The sequence below is a fragment of the Falco peregrinus genome, chromosome 10 (genome assembly GCF_023634155.1).
Source record: "Falco peregrinus isolate bFalPer1 chromosome 10, bFalPer1.pri, whole genome shotgun sequence".
In the NCBI taxonomy this organism is placed as follows: Eukaryota; Metazoa; Chordata; class Aves; order Falconiformes; family Falconidae; genus Falco; species Falco peregrinus.
The window spans coordinates 3,599,144-3,618,873 of record NC_073730.1 but is presented as its reverse complement, the minus strand read 5'-3'; the positions used below and the strand labels follow the sequence as shown (position 1 = coordinate 3,618,873).

At 40.3% G+C, this 19,730-nt stretch overlaps 1 protein-coding gene across 1 annotated transcript in view; it reads left to right on the top strand.

Annotated features, from left to right (window-relative positions):
* The window catches only part of PLA2G4A (phospholipase A2 group IVA), an 86,091-nt gene that overhangs the window by 52,926 nt on the left and 13,435 nt on the right, over positions 1–19,730 (top strand). The window contains exons 9-14 of the mRNA XM_055815244.1: positions 3,779–3,915; positions 7,839–8,061; positions 9,491–9,605; positions 14,924–15,061; positions 15,368–15,460; positions 18,325–18,396. Coding sequence (XP_055671219.1) covers positions 3,779–3,915; positions 7,839–8,061; positions 9,491–9,605; positions 14,924–15,061; positions 15,368–15,460; positions 18,325–18,396 — 778 coding nt within the window. The remainder of the gene's footprint in view (positions 1–3,778; positions 3,916–7,838; positions 8,062–9,490; positions 9,606–14,923; positions 15,062–15,367; positions 15,461–18,324; positions 18,397–19,730) is intronic.

The following is a 19,730-nucleotide window of genomic DNA, read 5'->3' as shown; positions in this document are numbered from 1 at the left end:
ATACCTGTGGTTTCTATTACTAAAGCTTAACACTTATGAAGAAGATAATCAGATAATCTTACTGCATCAAGAATAAGCAGGTTTTGAGGAATGGAAGCCTCGAGAAATGTCTCAACTTACTTGGTCATTGTGCATGGTCATTTCCATGTGACTGCATTTTCAGTCTGCATGGAGTTGCATTGCTTAGAGTGTGGAGTCTGCAGAAGGAAACTGAACTCGGTAGTCATGTGATTCCTTTTCTTATAACTAATCCCATCTATTGGCACCTTGAATTATGTTTCAGTGAATTTTTTGACGACTTATCCATTTGATCAAACAGGGGCTTTCGGCACAACTGTGTAATTCCTTTTATGCTTGGTAACAACCAAGAGGTTGCTACCCTATCACCATGGAACAGTGGAAAATTCTTCTACATCTCAGAAACTGGGAACCAGATAGGACCTTTCCTTAGCCTAAAATACTTGATGATGGTAGCAAATGAATTTCTATTTTATTTTGTCTTCTTTTTAAATACTTGGGGAAATTATGTCGTGGAGGGGAACCACTTTGAAGGCAGGCTGGGAAGGCTGGGAAGTAAGAAGGAAAGAAGTATAAAACCCCTGTACATATATTTTCAATATGGTGTCATTTGTTATTGGGTCTGCTTTTGCTCCCTTCGCTATCTCTTGATAGGTGAGTAGGTGTATAGGTGCACCTATATTCTTCTTCTCTCTCCTGTAGTTTTTGCAAGGTAGTTGTAAATTTGAGACTGTCTTCATGCTATGTAGTAATATCAGATGTTTTTATTATAAAATGTGTTTTTAAACTCTTGGCCAAAATATTATTTGTCTCTCTTCTCTTTCTCAGTAGTAATTTTTACTGCTTTTGGCTCTGTTACAAAGATACAATTTGGATTAAAGCTGGTGTTTGGATTGTCTTAAAAATTTCTGTGGTCTTGTAACGAAATAGTTTATTTAATAACTGAATTCAATATCTTCTCTGGTTTGAATTATGGATAAATAAATTCTGAGTGTGTTTTCATTTAGAAATTTTGCTAAAAGCGATGATTTCTTCAAACAAGTTCTAATTCTTCAGATACCAGGGAAACAGAGTTCTAAGTAACAGGGCATCATGGGGCAGGTCCTTAGTAATGCTGAGACCTGACGTGGTTTATTCACCTAGTTGTAGACCTTTTGATTAGATTTCAAGGTCTGAAGCAGTGCCACAAATCTGCTTGAGTGAACTGAACCTGGAATTCTATACATTATTTCAGTAGGCAGGAAGCTAAGGAGGATCTTAATTACAGCATTTGACTATCTGTGTGTGTGTGTGTGTGTGTGTGTGTTTATATATATGTATTTTACTACTTGACCTGAAGAATCAGAAAAATCAGACATTACCTTTCTGTGCCTGTAAGGAACCTAGAATGGAGGAGTCTGCGCAGATATTGTGCGCTATTAGCAAACAGCAGTGAATAAAAAGTACGATAGAACAGAGTCATAAAGATACTGGTTAGAAGGGACCTCTGGAGGTTGGCTTGTCCTGGTGGTCTCTGGAAGGAAGGCTATTGCCAACACTCAGTTTACTGCCATCAGAGAAAATTAGGGGGATTCTGCCTAGCAAGTCCCAGAACAATCCAGAGTTTAGTGAGTTTCAGAGTCATAACTCTAATGTTCATTTCCCAGCCTTGGTCTGATCTGAACTCAGTTACTTTGGGAGGACTGCAGCCCAAGCAGCTCTCAGTGGCCACATTTGCCCCTGGTTCTGTTAGTGTACAGCAGGTGAGGTACAGCATTGATCAGCCCCTCCAGCATTTGCATTAGGAAATTGTCACCAAGGCTGCCTACAAACTTCCTCGATGGCTTACACAATGCTGACCTTTCAGTAGGGGATTAAAGTCCCCACCCTGTGAGGACCACAGCCAGATGAGGAGACTTCTGGTTTTTAGAGAAAGCCTTACCCCACTTCATCCCCTTGGTTATCTGTCTGAATCAAACTGCCACAACATCCCTAGTGTTACTTTCTTTCAGATCTTGACCCAGAAGCTCCCAAAAGATGTGTCTCTGTTTGCATCCCGATATTTTCTGCAATCAAGGAGCTGCTTTCTTGTAGAGCACAGCCCCCTTGCACCCTTTTTCCCCCTCCTGTCTTCCCAGCCTCTACCCATCCATGGCATGGCATGGCCAGGCATGCGTGCTGTCCCACCACATCTGTGGTGTTCTGCTTGTATCATAGACTTGGTGACTGCACTTGAACTTCCAATTTTTTTTTTGTTTGATGTCTCTGTGCATTAATATAGAGACATTTGAGGTAAGCCTCTGAACACTCCTCCTTTTGAGCAGAAACATGCAGGTCTCACTACGAACATTGTCCCATGCATTTGCAACATTTGCGCCCTTTGTTCACTTACCCTGTTGGTGAAGTTAGTGTGAAGTCTTCCTCATTAGCAAGTGTGTTCATGAAGGTGTTCCTCACTTTGTTGGTCAGCTGGATTCTTCATATTCACATGGACCATCTTCATCAGCAAGCAAGGCTTCATGGTCAAGAAGCCAGGAGTCTCACTAGTGACACCACCTGAGCATGACAGCATCTTCTTGAGCCATTCCTCTTCTGGACTAGAAAGATCAAGTTCACAGGCTACAGTCTCAGCTGCCTGTGCCCCTCATTCTTGTTCCAAGAAAGGGCAAAGCACCTCTCATCTACCCAGGGTCTCCCTTGCTGGTATCACTGTTGCCCACATGGATGAGCAGCAAGGAGTAGCATCTAGAAGACCAGGTGAGACTCAGCCATTTCTCCATGTCTTCATGCACTTGGAGTCTGGGCAAGCAGCAGACCCCCCTTAAACAATCAGTCTGACTGGCTGGTTGGCCTGGGTCCCATAGAAGAGGGAGTCGTCAGCTACTGTCATGTGTGATTTTATATCACTGTTTCTTATCCAGTAAACTGTGATACCTGGTCCAAAATCCTCCCTGACAGCATTTGTTCCTCTTCTGTCACCAGGGCTCTGAACTGAGGTGAAGGGCTGCAGGTGGAAGGGGGGATTTCTCTCACTGCCAGAAGCAGCAAGCTTGCAGCTCCCCCTCTCCTGGGAATTCCTGCTTTCTTCTGCCCTTGTGTTGCATCAGTCACATCTTCCTTCTTGCCTGCATGGGAATTAGGCACATTAGCTTCCCTTTATATCCCTGTATGCCGGGTGCTTTGTTACATGCCATCTGTTTGCACCTCCTGGTTGCTAATGGTCCCTAGGTAGAAGATAAATAGGAAGCTGGAAGGAAGCAAGTTTTCTACCTTGGCAGAACCTCTCATGCTGCCAGCTAGTTCCTGGCTTCCCTTGCTTGTGATCGGCTCTGCCCTTCTCCTGTGCTGCAGTCCAAAAGTAATCCTGCCATCCAGCTCTTTGTGAAGCAGAAGGGACTAAGTAAATGACATACAAATATTGTACATCACTCTTGGCCCAAGAGAACAGGTAAATTCATGGGTGGGATCACCCATGTTGCATTCTAACGTACTGTGTTTAAAAGTCGTATTTCAAAGCGCTTTATTAAAGTATTTTGCCATTCTCTTATACATGTGCCACTAAAAGACTGCAGATTACCTTCTTTTTGGCTTGTTAGAACTTCTATGCACAAGTTCGGGAAAGCACAGCTTTCTTCTCTGCTGTGAGGATCTCTGGATGGTGACCTATTAATTGCACAAGACTGGTATGTTTGGCCAGTGATCAGTGAACAATGTTTATTTACTACTTTTAAGTCTTTACCAGAATTGATGTGGTCATACGCTATTCTTCTCATCTACGCAGGTACCAGTGATAGCGATACTGGGTTCAGGAGGTGGATTTCGTGCCATGGTAGGGTTTGCTGGAGTCATGAAAGCACTTTATGAATCAGGAGTTTTAGACTGTGCGACTTACATTGCTGGTCTCTCAGGATCCACGTGGTAAGGTTTTTTTCTTTTGTTTTTCTTCAGTTTTTCTTCAGGAAGTTCAAGGATGAATTTTCATGAGAGTTAACTTACATCTAAGGTTATAATTCACAGCAAATTCTGTGTGTGCACTGTCAGTATGGAAAAGACATACAGAGACAGCTGTCTTGCAGCGTAGCGGGTCAGTGGAGCACGTCTGCGGGTGGCGGTGTTTCAGAATGCCTCAAAGGGTGAAGACAGCTCAGTCTCCAGGTGATCTTAGGAGCTTTGATAAGTAGGAATGGATGGAAAGAGGTGTTACACACACACCCCCATGTTTCTGTATGAACAGCCAATACTGTTTGTACTAGAACTGTGTAACTGATTCTTTCGTCTTGATACCAAAAAATTAAGAATTCAAGCTGTTGATATAAATCCAAAATATTTTTGTATTGTTTTGTTTTGCTGATGAAATGGAAAAAAAATAAATTATCATGATTTGAAGATAATGACTCATTCAACCCAAAATGGATTGTATGCTTTTGGGGGACTTTGAAGAGATTCTCAAAATCACTGAAAGATCTTTTGTTCCATTATAGACTGAGTAATCCCCTTCTTAGTGGATGGATTTACTGGGGATGTCTAGGACCTGTTCACTGATTCTTTCTTAGGAGATTTGAGCAGGTGTATTTCAGCTTGTAGGAAAGAAAGCTGACTGACTGCTATGCTGCAGGGCATCCTGCTATGGATTACCTTGTTATCACTCCTATTGTCACTGTTTAATTTAGAAATTACATTGTTTTTCAAAATAGTTTGTTAGTCAGATGGGAGTAAAGATCTTCAAAGATGTCTCAATTAGAATGCCCTTATCAGGTAGTTATGATGGCCTTCTGTCTGACTCGATAAATACTTCAGCCCATTAACAGGAACCACGTGAGCAGGAGAAAATCAGAGTGATGTCACTGTGTGAAAGGCACTGTCTGCACATTATGAGCTCAAGGGTTTGTAGGCAGCAGAGTGCTCTGAACCCCCAGTATTACGTGTCCCTCAACCACTCTTCTGAATGAAGGTGTTTCTCTTCTCCCTGCCCAGTGCTATGAACCTGCCGTCTTTTGTCTCCTTGGCTTCTATAAAAGTTGTCCCGAGTTACACTTATTACAAATGTTGAAACTATTTGTTTTCACATTTCTTAAAAGAAATGATGAAACACATTTCAAAGCAGTGTAATTTTCATCAGCCAAAGACATCTGACAAATTTAGCCCCAATTTCTTAACTGCTTGGACTCCTTCACACTACGTATTTTTTTCATTAAGTGCAAAGTTGCAGATTTGGTTTTAATGTCAGTGGATTGGGTTGCAGTAGAGGATGTTACATCTTAAGAAAATTTTGAAATTTTCAAGGGGGTATTGCAAATGTCACATAATACAATTTTATCATAACCGGTACTAGTCTGAATAGTGGAGCTGCATCTGGATCCAGTTTAGGGCCACCTAGTACAAGAAAGGCATTGACAAACTGGAGTCATTCCATCAGAGTACGACCAAGGCATTTAGGGGACTAGAGCACATGAGCAAGTAAGGCAGCTCGGTTTCTTTAGCCTTGAGGACTAGGCAAAGGTAGCGGTGAGGGGAGATCTTTCTGTTGTCTTCAGCTACCTAATGAGTAGCTGTAAAGAAAACAGTCGCTTTGGAGATGCACAGAGAAAGGGCAAGGAGTAATGGCCATAAGTTAACAGCAAGAGAAATTAGATTAGCTATTAGGAATTAGCTGTTTTGCAGTGAGAGTGGTCAGGCATTGGAACGTATTGCCCCATCCTTGCTTGGCTAGGCTGGATAAGGTGTCGTCCTCTCTCTGGATGACTCGGTGAGTGCTTACTGTGAAAGCAGCACTTGACTGAACAAAGCTCTGAGCAACCTGATCTGACTTTTAAGTTGGCTCTGCATTGGGCAGGAGTTTGGTATGGAGACCTTGGGGTTCCTACCAGTCTAATGCCAGTTGGGGTTAAACCGCAACAATTATGAGCTTATACGGATGTCTCCCTACTTCAAGAATAAGGGAGAAAGACTTTTGTTGGAATAGCTAAATATAAATGAGCAGGGAATCTGCCTGGGATTAGTTTTATCCCCTGGTTTAACCTCTAAGGAAACACATGAATTTTGGTTCCACACGTTCTGAGGAAATACTCTAACCCCAATGTTGCTAAACCTTCTGAAATAGGTGATGGTCTGTTCTATTCCTTGTGTGCTGTTTTTTTTTTCAATCATTTTTCACTTGTGTGAAGCTTGATTCCCCCCTCCCAAACTAGATAGAAAGCTTTCAGAATGCCAGAAGGTTTTGAAATGCTAGAAGTGTCTAGAAACTACAGTAAATTTCTTATTCATATTGGACTATAAAAGGTTGGCATCCCAGGAACCTGTTTGTTTTTTTTATCACTAGTGATTGAGGGGGCAGATTTATCACTGTCTGCTGAGACATCTCAATGTACTTTTGTCAGATTTGTGAAAAGTGGATGGTATAATTTGGCTGGATGAAGAGCAGTTGAACAGTGCAACACAGTGTGAAAAAATTTCACTGTGTTTCTAGGCAATGGTATGTAGTCCGTATTCTGAAAAGATGTCAGTCAGATGTCCATGAGGTCTTTTTTTGGGGAAAACCCAGATGTGAATACTTAGTTGATCTAATGTAAACCTATAAAATCTGTACTAAAATAGCAAGATTATCTGAACTCTCTTGTTTGACGAATAAATTAATTGACACTTTGAAACTTTTTTTTCTATGCAGTCTATTACTTGGGAATAATGCTCTTTTCTTTTTCTAAAGGGTGGAGAATTGCTTTTCTGGAGGGAGAGGCAGGTTTTTGCTTGTTCACTCAGATGCATGCCTAACCTTGAAGCAGTGCATTTACCTCCCTGATGGTTTCTGTCATCTTGCTTCAACCTTGTACTGAATTCTTCATCCTGCATTTTCCTTTCTCTGCTCACATGGAAGCTTGCTGCTGAGTTTGTTCCACCCACGAGCTGACGTGCATGCTAAGCTTTAGAGACTGCACAAGGACTATGGAGCAAGTTCTTACATCAGGCATGTGGTGGGGTTCATCGCGCTGTCAAGTGAATTGGTGGGCAGTGGTCTCAGGGCCAGGCTCACACAGTGCATATCTCACTGCTGTGCAGAATTATGCCTGCCAGTGTGGTATGTTTACCTGAGCCAGCTAACTGAATAAATAACAATGAAATGAACATCTAGAAGATGGGAATGGCCTATCTTGAGTCTTCACTCATCGTGTTACTTAAGCCAACCAAGTGCAGGCCACAGTTGTCTGCATGTGTGCCTAAACTTTATTATGAGTAAAAAAACCTTCAGTTTCCAGAGTTACTCAGTGACAAAATCAAGATTGCCCGATAGGCCTCTTCTCAGTCCTGCGAGTCAATTAAATCTCTGCACAGGTTGTAGTTACTGTGCTTCATCTTACTAAGAAAACATCTAGATCCTGGAAAGCCAGCCATATACTAATACATTTTAGGAAATTTTGGATAGTGATAATGAACTGGAGAGTGAGAGAGAGACATCTTAGAGTGAAAGAACTGCACGTGTATATATCTATGACCTCCAGTCTGCCAAATTTTTGTATGCTGTGACAACTTGAGAAACTTTTTTCAACTTATGAGGATTCTGTCCATTATCCCTTAAACATATAAATGAGGAACACTTTAATCTTCTACATCATACACATTATGAAAATGTATGTTGAGTTTTTGATTGTATGCTTACATCTAGAACAAATTGTTTGGCTTTCTGTGCCTTGAGAGAAAGGAAATGGCATTTTACTGTATAAATGGTGAATAAATTAACCTGATTTAATCAGTAATCGTATCAAATTATTTATGAGCTTATTGTACATTTCAGGCAGCTGACATTGAACCAGGCTTTGATAACTTACAGAGCCTGTTTTCCATTGCAGGTACATGTCAACTTTGTATTCGCACCCAGATTTTCCAGAAAAAGGACCAAAGGAGATTAATCAAGAGTTGATGAACTCCGTGAGTCACAACCCACTTCTGCTGCTCACTCCTCAGAAAGTCAAACGCTATATTGAAGCACTGTGGAATAAGAAAAGCTCAGGGCAGCCTGTCACCTTCACAGATATCTTTGGAATGCTGATAGGTGAAACACTTATCCATAATGTGAGTCCATCTTTTTATGGTTATTAGAGTTATGAAACTGTTGCGTAATAAACGCTGCTAATATTTTTTTGAAATGACCTTGGTAACATTTAACAAAAGCGTATTTAGTAATCGGGATATTTAAAGTTATAGCTGAAAAGATACTGGGTAAGAAACTTGTAAATGCTTTCCTTGCTCTGGGATGTTTCTGAATGGTACTCATTTCTTTAACAGCTAGGAAAACATCATGCATTCACGTGCAACAGAAATGAACTCAGTTGCTGGGTACCTGCAGCAAGCTCTTAACATTGTGTATTAAAATCACTTGCTCAAGCAATTTCAACAAAAAAATGACAATGTGGTGCAACCTCTTTATGCACATTTTGCTATAAGAAAAAGAGCATTTGTTTAACCAAATAGTAATTCCAAGGTAAAGATCCGTATCTCTATTAATTATTGTTTTTCTGAGAAACGGGACAATAGGAGGGCTTCATACTGTTGTATTTAATTATTGAAAAATCCTAATTGACTGAATCAGGCACACAGACTTTAAGCTCAAATGAGTCAGGTGATTGGATCAGTCAGAACTTGGATTTGGTCTTGTGGTAGGATTGAAATGTGTTACTAAATTCAAAGACGTGTTTTTGTGTCTTTCATGAGCATACATTGCCATTAGGTTTTAAACACTTTAAAGTACTGAGAAGCAGGCGACACAGCTTTTAGGAACTGTGATATATAGCATAGGTTTCTGATGATGAAGGAATGTTAATGATCATGTGAGGTTGGTTAGAAGTCACTGTTTACTAAGAGGTTAAACAAATGCACCAATGTTTAGCTTAAATCTGAACCTGATACAATCAGTGAAAAGTGGAAATAAAGATTTTGGTTACTCACAGATAACACATCTTAGCACTGTTATGTCATAATGACTTTCAGTCTGTCTTGATTGCAGACTCCAGAATGGTTTCTGGGGGAGATGCAGATCCTTGGTTAGCAAATGTAAACCTCTTAATAGTCCATTTGCTTTTCTTAGTTATCTTTGCTGACTTTTCAGAAACAGCACAGATTGAAAAGCATTATATGATCATTATTGGCAGTTCTGCCTAAGAGTTTTTTCCTTGTTTTCATCTTTTACAGTAGCAGAGGGAAAGAACTTGCTTTGTCAAGCAATACTGTTTTCATTTTGGCCATGTTACTTTGGATTCTTTAACAGATGCTTCTGTCATTTTCCTATCATGTCTTCTCCCACTCCCTCCTTCCTGAACTGTGCAGATCAAGGACATTCAGGCAGAGTACTTCCTTTTACAAATTCTTCTGTTCTGTTTGTCTTAAGGAGCTGGGTTTGTCCATTTTCCTTCTCTTTGAGAATTTGAGAGAAATGAGTACTCTCCCAAATATCATCAGGCCTTTACAGGATCCATTTTGACATAATGTCTTCCTTTTCATGCAGAGAATGGACACCACTTTGAGCAACATGAAAGAGAAAATCAATAATGCTCAGTGTGCTCTCCCACTCTTTACATGTCTCCATGTCAAACCAGATGTCTCAGAGCTGATGTTTGCAGGTATGTTTCCAATCTGTATTGAGACACTTGTGAAAAGAAGAGAGCAGTGCATGGCTGACAAAAAAGCCTGGGTTTTTAATAATTCTGAGAATAATTGTATCCTGCAGCCTGGTACGCTTAGAAATTATTAGTCTTGCAGCAAGGATTAGGAAGGAATTTGCCATGATATGAAACATTCTTTGGGGCTTAACAAAATTTGCATTGTTACAAAATGAGTACTGGGAGATTTTAACTTACAAAAAGAATAGGAAGTTGTGATGTTGAAGGGTACATCAAACAGGCACATCATAAAGACAGTTCTGGTAGGTTTTAAAAAGTGATTGGGAAATGGACAGGGTTGTGTTCAGCAGCTTCTGGGAATCTGACAGTAGAGGCTGATAACAAGGAGTTACGTAGGGATAAGATAACCCATACTTAGGTAGGTGGATACACACTTGATTGGTGCAGTATTTGCACCAAGGTTACAGGGCTGTGGAGAACAGGCATCAAATGGATGTCTTCCTCATGGCATACCACGGAACTGAGCCTTCTCTTGGCTTTTAAGGTGCATCTTTTCCTGTCCATGGAAAGACAAACAGACTATTTTAGATTATTGGCCTTTATTTCTCCATCATTCTTGCAGTTTAGAGACATACTCTTGGACCATTTTGTAACAGTATTTAATTTTTTTTTACCTGAAAGTAAGTCTAACACTATAATAACAGCCTCTTTAGGTTTCTGTGAAATATTAAGTGGTGGCCAAGTTTTGTTCTCTATATGTTACCAAAAAAAAGATTCCCTACCAATGAAAAGAATACTGCTTATCCATGTAGTAACTAAGTACATTGCAGGAGTCAAGAGAAAAAGAAAGCTGGCGTTTCTCCAACAGCAGAAAGCTGCTTAACATTAGTATATCAAACAGGTAAAGGGAAATTTCTTCAATCACACAGAATTATTCCTCGTTTTTAAGAAGAGTGAAATTAGAATCGAACAAATTACACTACCTCTTTTTTACCTGTGGCACAGTGTAAAGTACTGTTGGTAACACCAAAGTGGCTTTTGCTTTTATTTATTCCATAGGTTTCAATCCCATCTAGTAGCCTCAATTCTGTGGGTCCAATTAATGCTAGATGCTGTACAAAGAAAAGGGTATATATGTATATATAGTCATATATTAAGTCTGAGAAGGGAAACACCAAGTGGCTTGCCCAGGGTTTATAAGTCAGACATTGTATCCACATTTCCTAAAAAGATTATTTGGAGAAGTTCCTGTTGTAACTTTGTTTGTAATTGAAAATGAGGTGGTAAATTAAGTCAAATTTTTCATGGGAGAATGCCTACTTTCTTCCTTAGGGAACTGAAACTTTTTTTTTTTTTTACAATAAAAGTGTTTTGGTTTTTCATGAGCTTCTGTTTTCTGAGAAATTTTGCTGGGTTACTTATTTACCATTTTACAAACAAAATTATGGTTAGTTAATAATGGCCTTCTCTAAGCAAGGCCAGAACACCTGAAGGCTGGTCTTAATTTCTCTAGCCTTACCAATTGGTCTAAAAAATGTATTGTGCCTGCCAGAGGTTCTTGGTTTTGCTTTTTTGAGAGTGTCATCTGTATCGATGTATAGGATGCTAGATCTTGATCATTTGTATTGTAAGCTTTTTTTCTCCTTTTAGAACTGAACAGCTCTTCTTGAAGTGAATTACATAGTAAACTGAGCAGAAATATTTACACTTTCTTATTTACTAGATTATAGATTTAGGTGAGGTCTTTCATGTTGTTTCAAGTTGACATGCATTAATTATATAAGATAACATTCCTTCCGTGATGGTGCAAGATTTCATGCAGCTGCTGATAGCTTTCATGCCTCGGGCTCTGCATGTTCTCCCTGCTGATGGCATTTCTGACCCAGGTGGTGCTGGCCATACCTGCATATTACTGCAGTAATATTTTAACTGAACATAATTACAGTGATTTAGTTAGATGACTTTTTTTATTATTATTTTTTAATTATGATAGCTTCTTTAATAATGAGAAATTACCTGAGAATACTGATATCCAGTGTTAAAGAGGGGAGTGGAATTTAATGTTTGGCTTTGGTATTGTGTGCTTCCATCCCCTAACAGCCTTGTTCACCACCATCGCTGCTGCTGCAGTGCCAGACCAGTCAAATTTTGGATTTTGGTGTTTTGCTCTTGAAAGTCATTATGGTAAACTGGTGGTTCGACCCTGGCTGAATACCAGGTGCCCACCACAATCACTCTATCACTCCTGTCTTCAACCAGATGGGAGAGAAAATATAACGAAAGCTCATGGGTTGAGATAAGGACAAGGAGATCAAACAGCAGTTACCATCCTGGGCAAAACAGTCTCTCCTTGGGAAATCAGTTTAATTTATTACCATTCAAATCAGAAAAACACCTTCCTTCCAGCCCTCCCTTCCTCCCAGACTTCATTCCCGATTTCTCTGCCTCCTCCCCCTGAGCAGTGCAGGGGGAGGGGGAATGGGGGTGACGGCCAGTTCATCACACGGTGTCTCTGCTGCTCCTTCCCCCTCACACTCTGCCCCTGCTCCAGCGTGGGGTCCCTCCCACAGGAGACTGTTCTCCATGAACTTCTCCAACGTGAGTCCCTCCCATGGGCTGCAGTTCTTCCAGAACTGCTCCAGCATGTGTCCCTTTCATGGGGTGCAGTCCTTCAGGAACGGACTGCTCTAGTGTGGGTCCCCCACAGGGCCACAAGTCCTGCCAGCAAACCTGCTCCAGCCTGGGCTCTCCTCTCCATGGGGCTACGGGTCCTGCCAGGAGCCTGCTCCAGTGTGGGCTTCTCATGGCTCACAGCCCCCTTTGAGCACCCACCTGCTCCAGCGTGGGCTTCCCACAGGTCACAGCCTCCTTTGGGCACCCACCTGCTCCTGCGTGGGGTCCTCCATGAGCTGCAGGTGGGGATCTGCCCCCCCATGGACCCCCATGGGCTGGGGGCACAGCCGGCCTCGCCGGGGGCTTCGCCACGGGCTGCCGGGGAATCTCTGCTCCGGCGCCTGGAGCCCCCCGGCCTCCCCCTGCCCCGACCCGGGTGCCAGCGCTGCTGCTCTCACGTAGTCCCACTCCTCTCTTCCACTGCAGTTGTGTTGCACATATTTTGGTTTTTTCCCCTTCTTAGTCCCCTCCCTCGAGGCGCTGCCACTGGCACAGAGGGGCTCGGCCTGGGCCAGCAGTGGGTCCGTCTGGGAGCCGGCTGGCATGGGCTCCACTGGGCACGGGGGAAGCTTCTGGCATCTTCTCTCAGAAACCGCCCCAGTAGCCCCCTGCTACCAAAACCTTGCCATGCAAATCCACTACATAAACGTATGTCGGTGAGGGGGTGAGAGTGTGTGTTGCTCCGTACCAGCAGGTGCGATGGAATTCCTTCTGGAGGCATGGCTGCCTTGAGGAGGACTCATGGCAGTCAGATCCCAGGCTCCAGGTTTCAGAGGGATCCGTCGGTTGGTGCTTGGTTAGCCACGTCCATCACACATGCTGCCTACGGTATGTGGTTTGATCTGCCCGCATGCAGCAAGGCTGGACTCTAAAGTGAGTCTGGTCTCTGTGTTGTAGTACAGTGGAGGCATTTATGTGCCCCATCCTGAATCTGCCAAATGTTTAATGTTGGCGAGTTACCACCTGTTTTTCCTCCTGAGAACAGGGAAAATCTGTTGCATTGTCAGCTGGTAAGCAGCAGCGTAGAGTTACGATCAAACTTACATCAGGGCCACATCCAAAATGCATTGAACACAGCTGAGAGGTTTGATTTTAGTACATTTCGGATTAAGTCACAGCCAAGAAACTAGCCCGATTTACTGGGATATAAACACTATATATTTCTCTTGGTATAGAGTTATTGTCTCTTGGGACATTCAAGTCCTGCTCATTTAAATGGCCACTGTCTCAAGAAATTTCTGGAATGGCAGAAGCTAATGCTGAAACCCTTTAATTTTAAGGCAGAAATCTTATTTCCCTATGCAGGATATGTGATTTAGAAATTATCTTCTTTAGATATAAGGCCTATCACTGATTAAATGAATTCTAATTATAAATCCAGTCTTCCCGTCAACACGTATCTGAATACATATCTGCCAATTCCTGTTTATATATCTCAAGGGAAATACCATTAAATTCCTGGACTAGGTCTTCAAAGGAATTTCCTTCTGCTGCAGTAAATGTGAAGATTTATGGGTGGTTTATTTGGAAAATAGGATGTTGTATTTGACTTAGCATAGATAAGCATTGCCCCATGAAACAAAACTCTCAGCAGTCATGATTAGATCATTCCTATCCAGGACAAGTGGTTAACCTTACACTCAACATTTCAACAGAAACACCGAGTATCTTGAGGAGTGGACACATCCTATGACTTGTGGGGATTTTTCAAAGCCGTTTCTTCTGCCTTCATATTTCAGAATTACCTCCAATTTGTTTACAGAAGCAATCACTACTAAAAATATGGAAGACAAAAGAGTTGAATGGGTGAAATACTAAAAATGTAGGGTATCCTTTGTTTGTCATTGCTCCCTTTGTGAAATTGTCTGATCTAAGCAAATCCACTTGTATCAAAGAAAATATTTCAAAGTCAGCTGAATCCATTTTCAAAAAAGGCATATATCATTACTGTTATACATCTACTAAGATCAGAAAATGCATTTGAACATTTTATTCCATATTTTTATTGAGCTCTGTATTCAATAAAATGGAACGTACTTTTAAAAATGTTTGGCATTGTTTGGTATTAGTAAGTTTCTCAACTGCCTCTCAGCTTTGCCTTTTCATACTGGATTTCACTAGAAATTTTAGGTTTTGGTGGAATTCAAATGCCTGTCCTAGAATGTTTCAAAACTTTTGTGATACTAGATGATTTTTCTGCTGCCTTTGTCACTGCTCTGTTTTTCGTAGGATGACAGTGAAAGAAAAGAAACTTGGAAACTTAGACCCACGTTGCGTTTCATGTGACAGGGAGTCATACTGAAGCATGAGATGAAAACCAGATGCAATTTTGTTTTTCTCATTATGATCTCATTCGTGATTGCTTTATACTTCTGTTTCTGCAACCTCATTTTTTCAAAAGTTTGTTGTGATAACAGAGGAGAATGAGAATTCCTTCTCTGCTGAGACATTAGTTTGTCTCATTTGAAATCAAAATTTTGACTTCATCACAACCTAAGAAGTATTCCTGTTGGTTATTTAACTTCCATTTTAACTCAAATTTCTTTACTCGGACAGAGGTTTCATTCATTTATGTATTTTCATCCTCTGTTTCTATTCAGGCTGAGATTGCTAAATAAAGCACAATTTTGTTTCTTATTTTGCAGACTGGGTGGAATTCAGTCCATATGAGATTGGTATGGCAAAGTATGGCACTTTTATGTCTCCTGATTTGTTTGGAAGCAAATTTTTTATGGGGACAGTGGTGAAGAAGTATAGTGAAAATCCCTTGCATTTCTTGATGGGTGAGTATGTGACAGAAGGAGACTTTAAAATAAGACTAATTTCAGCAGTTCATGGGGAAGGGCTTTTAAATGCAGTCACACAGAGTGTGAGACAAGAAGTAGAGTTCTCAGTTTGTTGGAAGACATCCATTTGAAGGATTTTGCAGACATGGGCTGGCATTCCCTTTTCTATTGTTTCTGGTATGTACATCTGACTTGGCATGTTCCAAAATCAGGGTTGTGTTCAGAGAGCAAGCAACTACTTGTATATGGGGTTTTTTTTCCCTTCTACCAGCCAGCATTCATTGTTTATTTTTTCCCTTTCAGGTGTCTGGGGCAGTGCATTTTCTATATTATTTAACAGAGTACTTGGCGTCTCCAATTCTCAAAATAAAGGTCCCACCATGGAAGAAGAATTAGGTAACATTAGTAAATAATGCTTCTGCTACGCAAAACAATTACTAGCAAGATTTAGTGTGCTCTCACTCTGTGGAAGGATGGCAGTCTGCTGGTAGTTATTTTAAGAATGTGGAATTCAAGTAACTTTAATTGCTGCCATTGCTAGATTCTAATGAGGTCAGTGAAAGAGGGTCAGTAATTTTCTTTCGTTCCCTTTTGTTTCTGATCAGAGGCACTGAAAGTCACATGCATATATCCCAACTATTTTCATGAAATTAACCCAACTCCCTTTTTAATGTTATGCTAGTTTTTGGAGATCAGAAGCTGACAAATACTTGATAGTTATTTGCATATTCTCTTGACACTGCACTGTATTATGCAAGGGATTATTAGTAAAGTAAAACCAAATTTTATCATCTCTGCATTGTTAGATTTTTCCATTCAAGTCACCTGTTCATATCTGATGACTTCAGTTTCATTCCTAATGCACAAATGACATAATGACTCTAAGAAAAGAGTTGTAGCTTAGTTTAGCTATTGTGTTTTATTCCAGAGTGCAGTTGATAATGAAAGGGTTTTTACACTTTTTTCCTCTTCAGAAGGCAGCATTCCAGAGAATTGTATAACCAATAAATATTCTGTACTAGACAGCCAGTTTTTTCTGAAGAGTGTGGAGAGAAAATGCAGATGGAGTTTGTTTTTTTTAAAAAAACAACACCCCCCCCCCCCAAGCCCCTTAGCTGTCTCTGTCTCCTGGTAGATGGTATTCAGCTCTTTGATAATGTATGATTTATGGGTGAAAATGAGACCTGTGCTTCCAGATTGATATTCCTGATACACCTCATGAGTGTTAACGCTTACTAATGGAGGATCTTTGTCAATAAATGTGGTAGTTGAAAAGTCTGTGTTACTGCTTTTTAAGATGTTGAGAGACAGATTGTTATCTCTCACTTGTGGTTCATTTCACATATAATTCAAAAAATATGCTTTGAAGTGAGATTAGATGTGAGAATACTAATGTGACTTGAACCACAATCTGTTACCAGTGCTGAAGATGTCCCAGATGCCAATGGACATCAGAAGAGCCAGTGTTGCACACAGCAGTAAATAATAAATTTTGCATAGAGGTTGCTTTAAAGAGGTGATTGAAGTCCAAAAATGGCGTTTGTTGGTTTTGTTAGCTTCCTTTTTTGGTCACTAATTTTTATTTTGACCTGCCTCCTTCTTTCATTGCTCAGGAGTTTGCATGTGGGTTTTTTTGGTGCATCTTTGTCCATATTTGAGTAGTGATTGAGGACCCACTGAATATTAAACAGAAAAAGTATTGAAGGAACAACACATGATGACTAAGCTCTTCCATTTCTGTGGGGATTTTTACAGTGTTGTATGTAAATCTAAGAGGGCATAATCCTCTTCAGAAAAAAAGCAACAGTGGTGGCCATCTGTCCAGTATTCATTACCAAGGGTAATAAAGCTGTGGCTTTTTACACTTGATGTTACAGTGACTCTCTGTTCAGTCTTTTCTTTCAGCCAGGTGTGCTTGTAGATTTAGAGGTAAGCTAAAAGTGCAAAGTGTAATTGACATTGTTTTGGTACTGCATTTAGTAGAAATTATAGCATTTGTGGGAAATTACAGCCCAAAGCAGAGGTATGCCACCAGAAACAACATACGTTTTCATTCTGTGATGAAAAGTAGATATTATTTTATTTTAATTTTTTAATGGAAAAAAGAATTAGTTGATAGTATGTTCAAGTTCATCAGGAAACAACCCTCATTCAGTTTATTTTAGCTGGCTTCAGATTTCAACTAGAGATGATTCCTAGCGTATGTTGTACTAGGGAATAAAGGGGTTGTTTTCAAGTCTTCTCTTGGATACATTTGCATCACTGGAATTCGCTGAGTGTCTTCAGCCTCTGTAGGATAGAAGCTTCTGAGATCAGGCTGCTCATAAAATGTTGCAAATGTTTGTATTTCAAGTCTCCCCTCCATAATTAGCAAAAATAATATTGTCAGCCTATAATCCATTCTCACGTGAATTCACCTCCACTACAAACCTTACCTGAGACGTGGAATGTGTTGCTTTTTCAGTATTCGTTTTGACTTTGAAATAATGCCTTGGAATAGTAATGAACAGTTAACAATGACTTTGCGGTTGTTTTGGAAACAAAGCTGTTAACCCTAACAATGCAGGGTTTTGCCAGAGAAGTTCACTCATTTCTAGTTTTATTTCTCACACTTAATGTTATGAAGTGAAAACCAATGTCTTTCCTGCCCGTGTAACTGCATTGGACTTTGTTTTTCACACATACTCCAGTAAAACTTTCATAAACATCTTGGCTTTTGTTCTTCTGTTATTACTAAATATATATATTTAATAATATATATATTTATACATATAAAAATGGCTATTTTTAAGGTTATCCATTCTTCTATGTATAAATGGGGTTAAGCGTTCCTCTTTTTTTTTTTTTTTTCCTTTAAATTAGCAAGTAACTAACAGAACTTAACGTTGTCTTTCTAGTTCACTAGGAGTTATTGAGAGAACAGAATGTATACGTCTGAGTTTTATTCGAGGTGAATGAAATGTGTCAGATATGTAGTGCAGAGGTCAAGCGGTAGGTACCAGTTTAGAATTACATTCTGTTTTCTCAGCCGTTTGGCTCATCTGCCTAGTGCAGGAGCTCTGCAGAAATCGCAGGCTAAAGCCAGTATATTCTGATCAGATTCTGAATGTAAAGATGGCCACAGAAGATTGAATTTCTTCAGCTGTGTTTTCTCATATGAAGACTACGATAGTTTTATGACCCAGATTTTTTTGAAATTCTTAGCTGCTCTGACAATTAAACCCTAGCAGTTTAAAGTAATTTTGTATTTCTTTCGACAGAAAATATTAGGCTAAAGCATCTTGTAAGCAACGACAGTTCAGACAGCGAAGATGAATCACAGCATCCAAAAGGTAAGGAAGTCCTCAGATTCTGTTTCAGTTTACTCTTTTCATTGGCTTTCCAGTACCTTGGTCAGGTTTGTGGATGTTGGTCATCAGCCACAGCTGGTTTTCCATAGTCTTAGCAATAATCTCTTGCGACTGAGAGCTCTGCTCTCATTTATACCAATGGTAAAACTTAATTGCCTAGCCCAAGGATCTTAAAGGAGCCAGTGGCTCAAGCAAAATAGGGAAGTGTTGAACAAGAGACCTCAGGAGATCCTTTGGCTTGACTTCATGGCTCCTGGTCAAGCTGATGATCAAGTGATTCTCTCACAGATCTTCAGTCTTGGTGTCAGCCCAACAGGGCCTTGCAGCCGTCTGCAGTTTTGCATACAACCAAAAATGAGTGTTGCTGAGCCAATGATCTCTAGAAGTCTGTCGCCAGCAACCTGCTGAGCTCAGAGGCATGTTCAGATTGTTACTGGCCCAGCAAACTAACACTGTCCATTGTTTTCAGGGGCTCCTTGATGAACTGTTTACCTGAGAATGGTTTAATTTAGGTTTTCAGCATTCATGGTGTCTTCTAGCATGTTTGCAAATGACATCTGATATAGGAAATCCCTGGTGCTTGGCACAGTGCTTTAAACAGCGTCCAAATCCAGTTTCTTAGAAGAGGCACAACTACAAGGGCAACATTGCATGGTGGGAAGAAAAGATCCTATTGATAGTTATCTTTAGGTACCTAAACCACCTGGGGATTTTGGTGATTTTAGTCAGGGTCTCTGTCTTGTCCTAATAAGGCTTCCTGTATTTGATGATACTTTTGGGGACAACAGTGATTTTCACCTGTTTTTAACAACTAAAAGAAAGATGGGAATGCAGCTCTTTGTAATTTTAGGATCTACAGGAAGAAAAGAAAATCTTGTATGATGAGGCAGTGAATTATGTCATTAGCTCAGTTAAATTATTACTTTTTCAATTCCCATTATGTGTAAAATAATAGGGAGAGGGTGGTACCACATTTTGTGTTCATTTGCAGATTTCCTATTTAAGCCTATAGCTAGCACGTAACACTACATTTCTCTCAAAGTTTGTAGCCACAACGGGCAACCTACAACTCTGTGATTTGTAAACACTTGATAATCCCTGTCACTTCTATAGAATATTGTACAGATGTTGGACCTCTACATTTTGTGGTGTTTGATGCTTGGTTTTTCTCTGCTTATATAAAAATCAGCTCCTTTAAAGTCTGGATTAAAGAGGCATGTTTCAATGCTGGATTTAAAGTTTCAAGCCTGAGTCTGAATTGTCTTCTCACACAAAACACCCCAAAAAGTCAACTTTGATAGTTTATGAATGCAAGG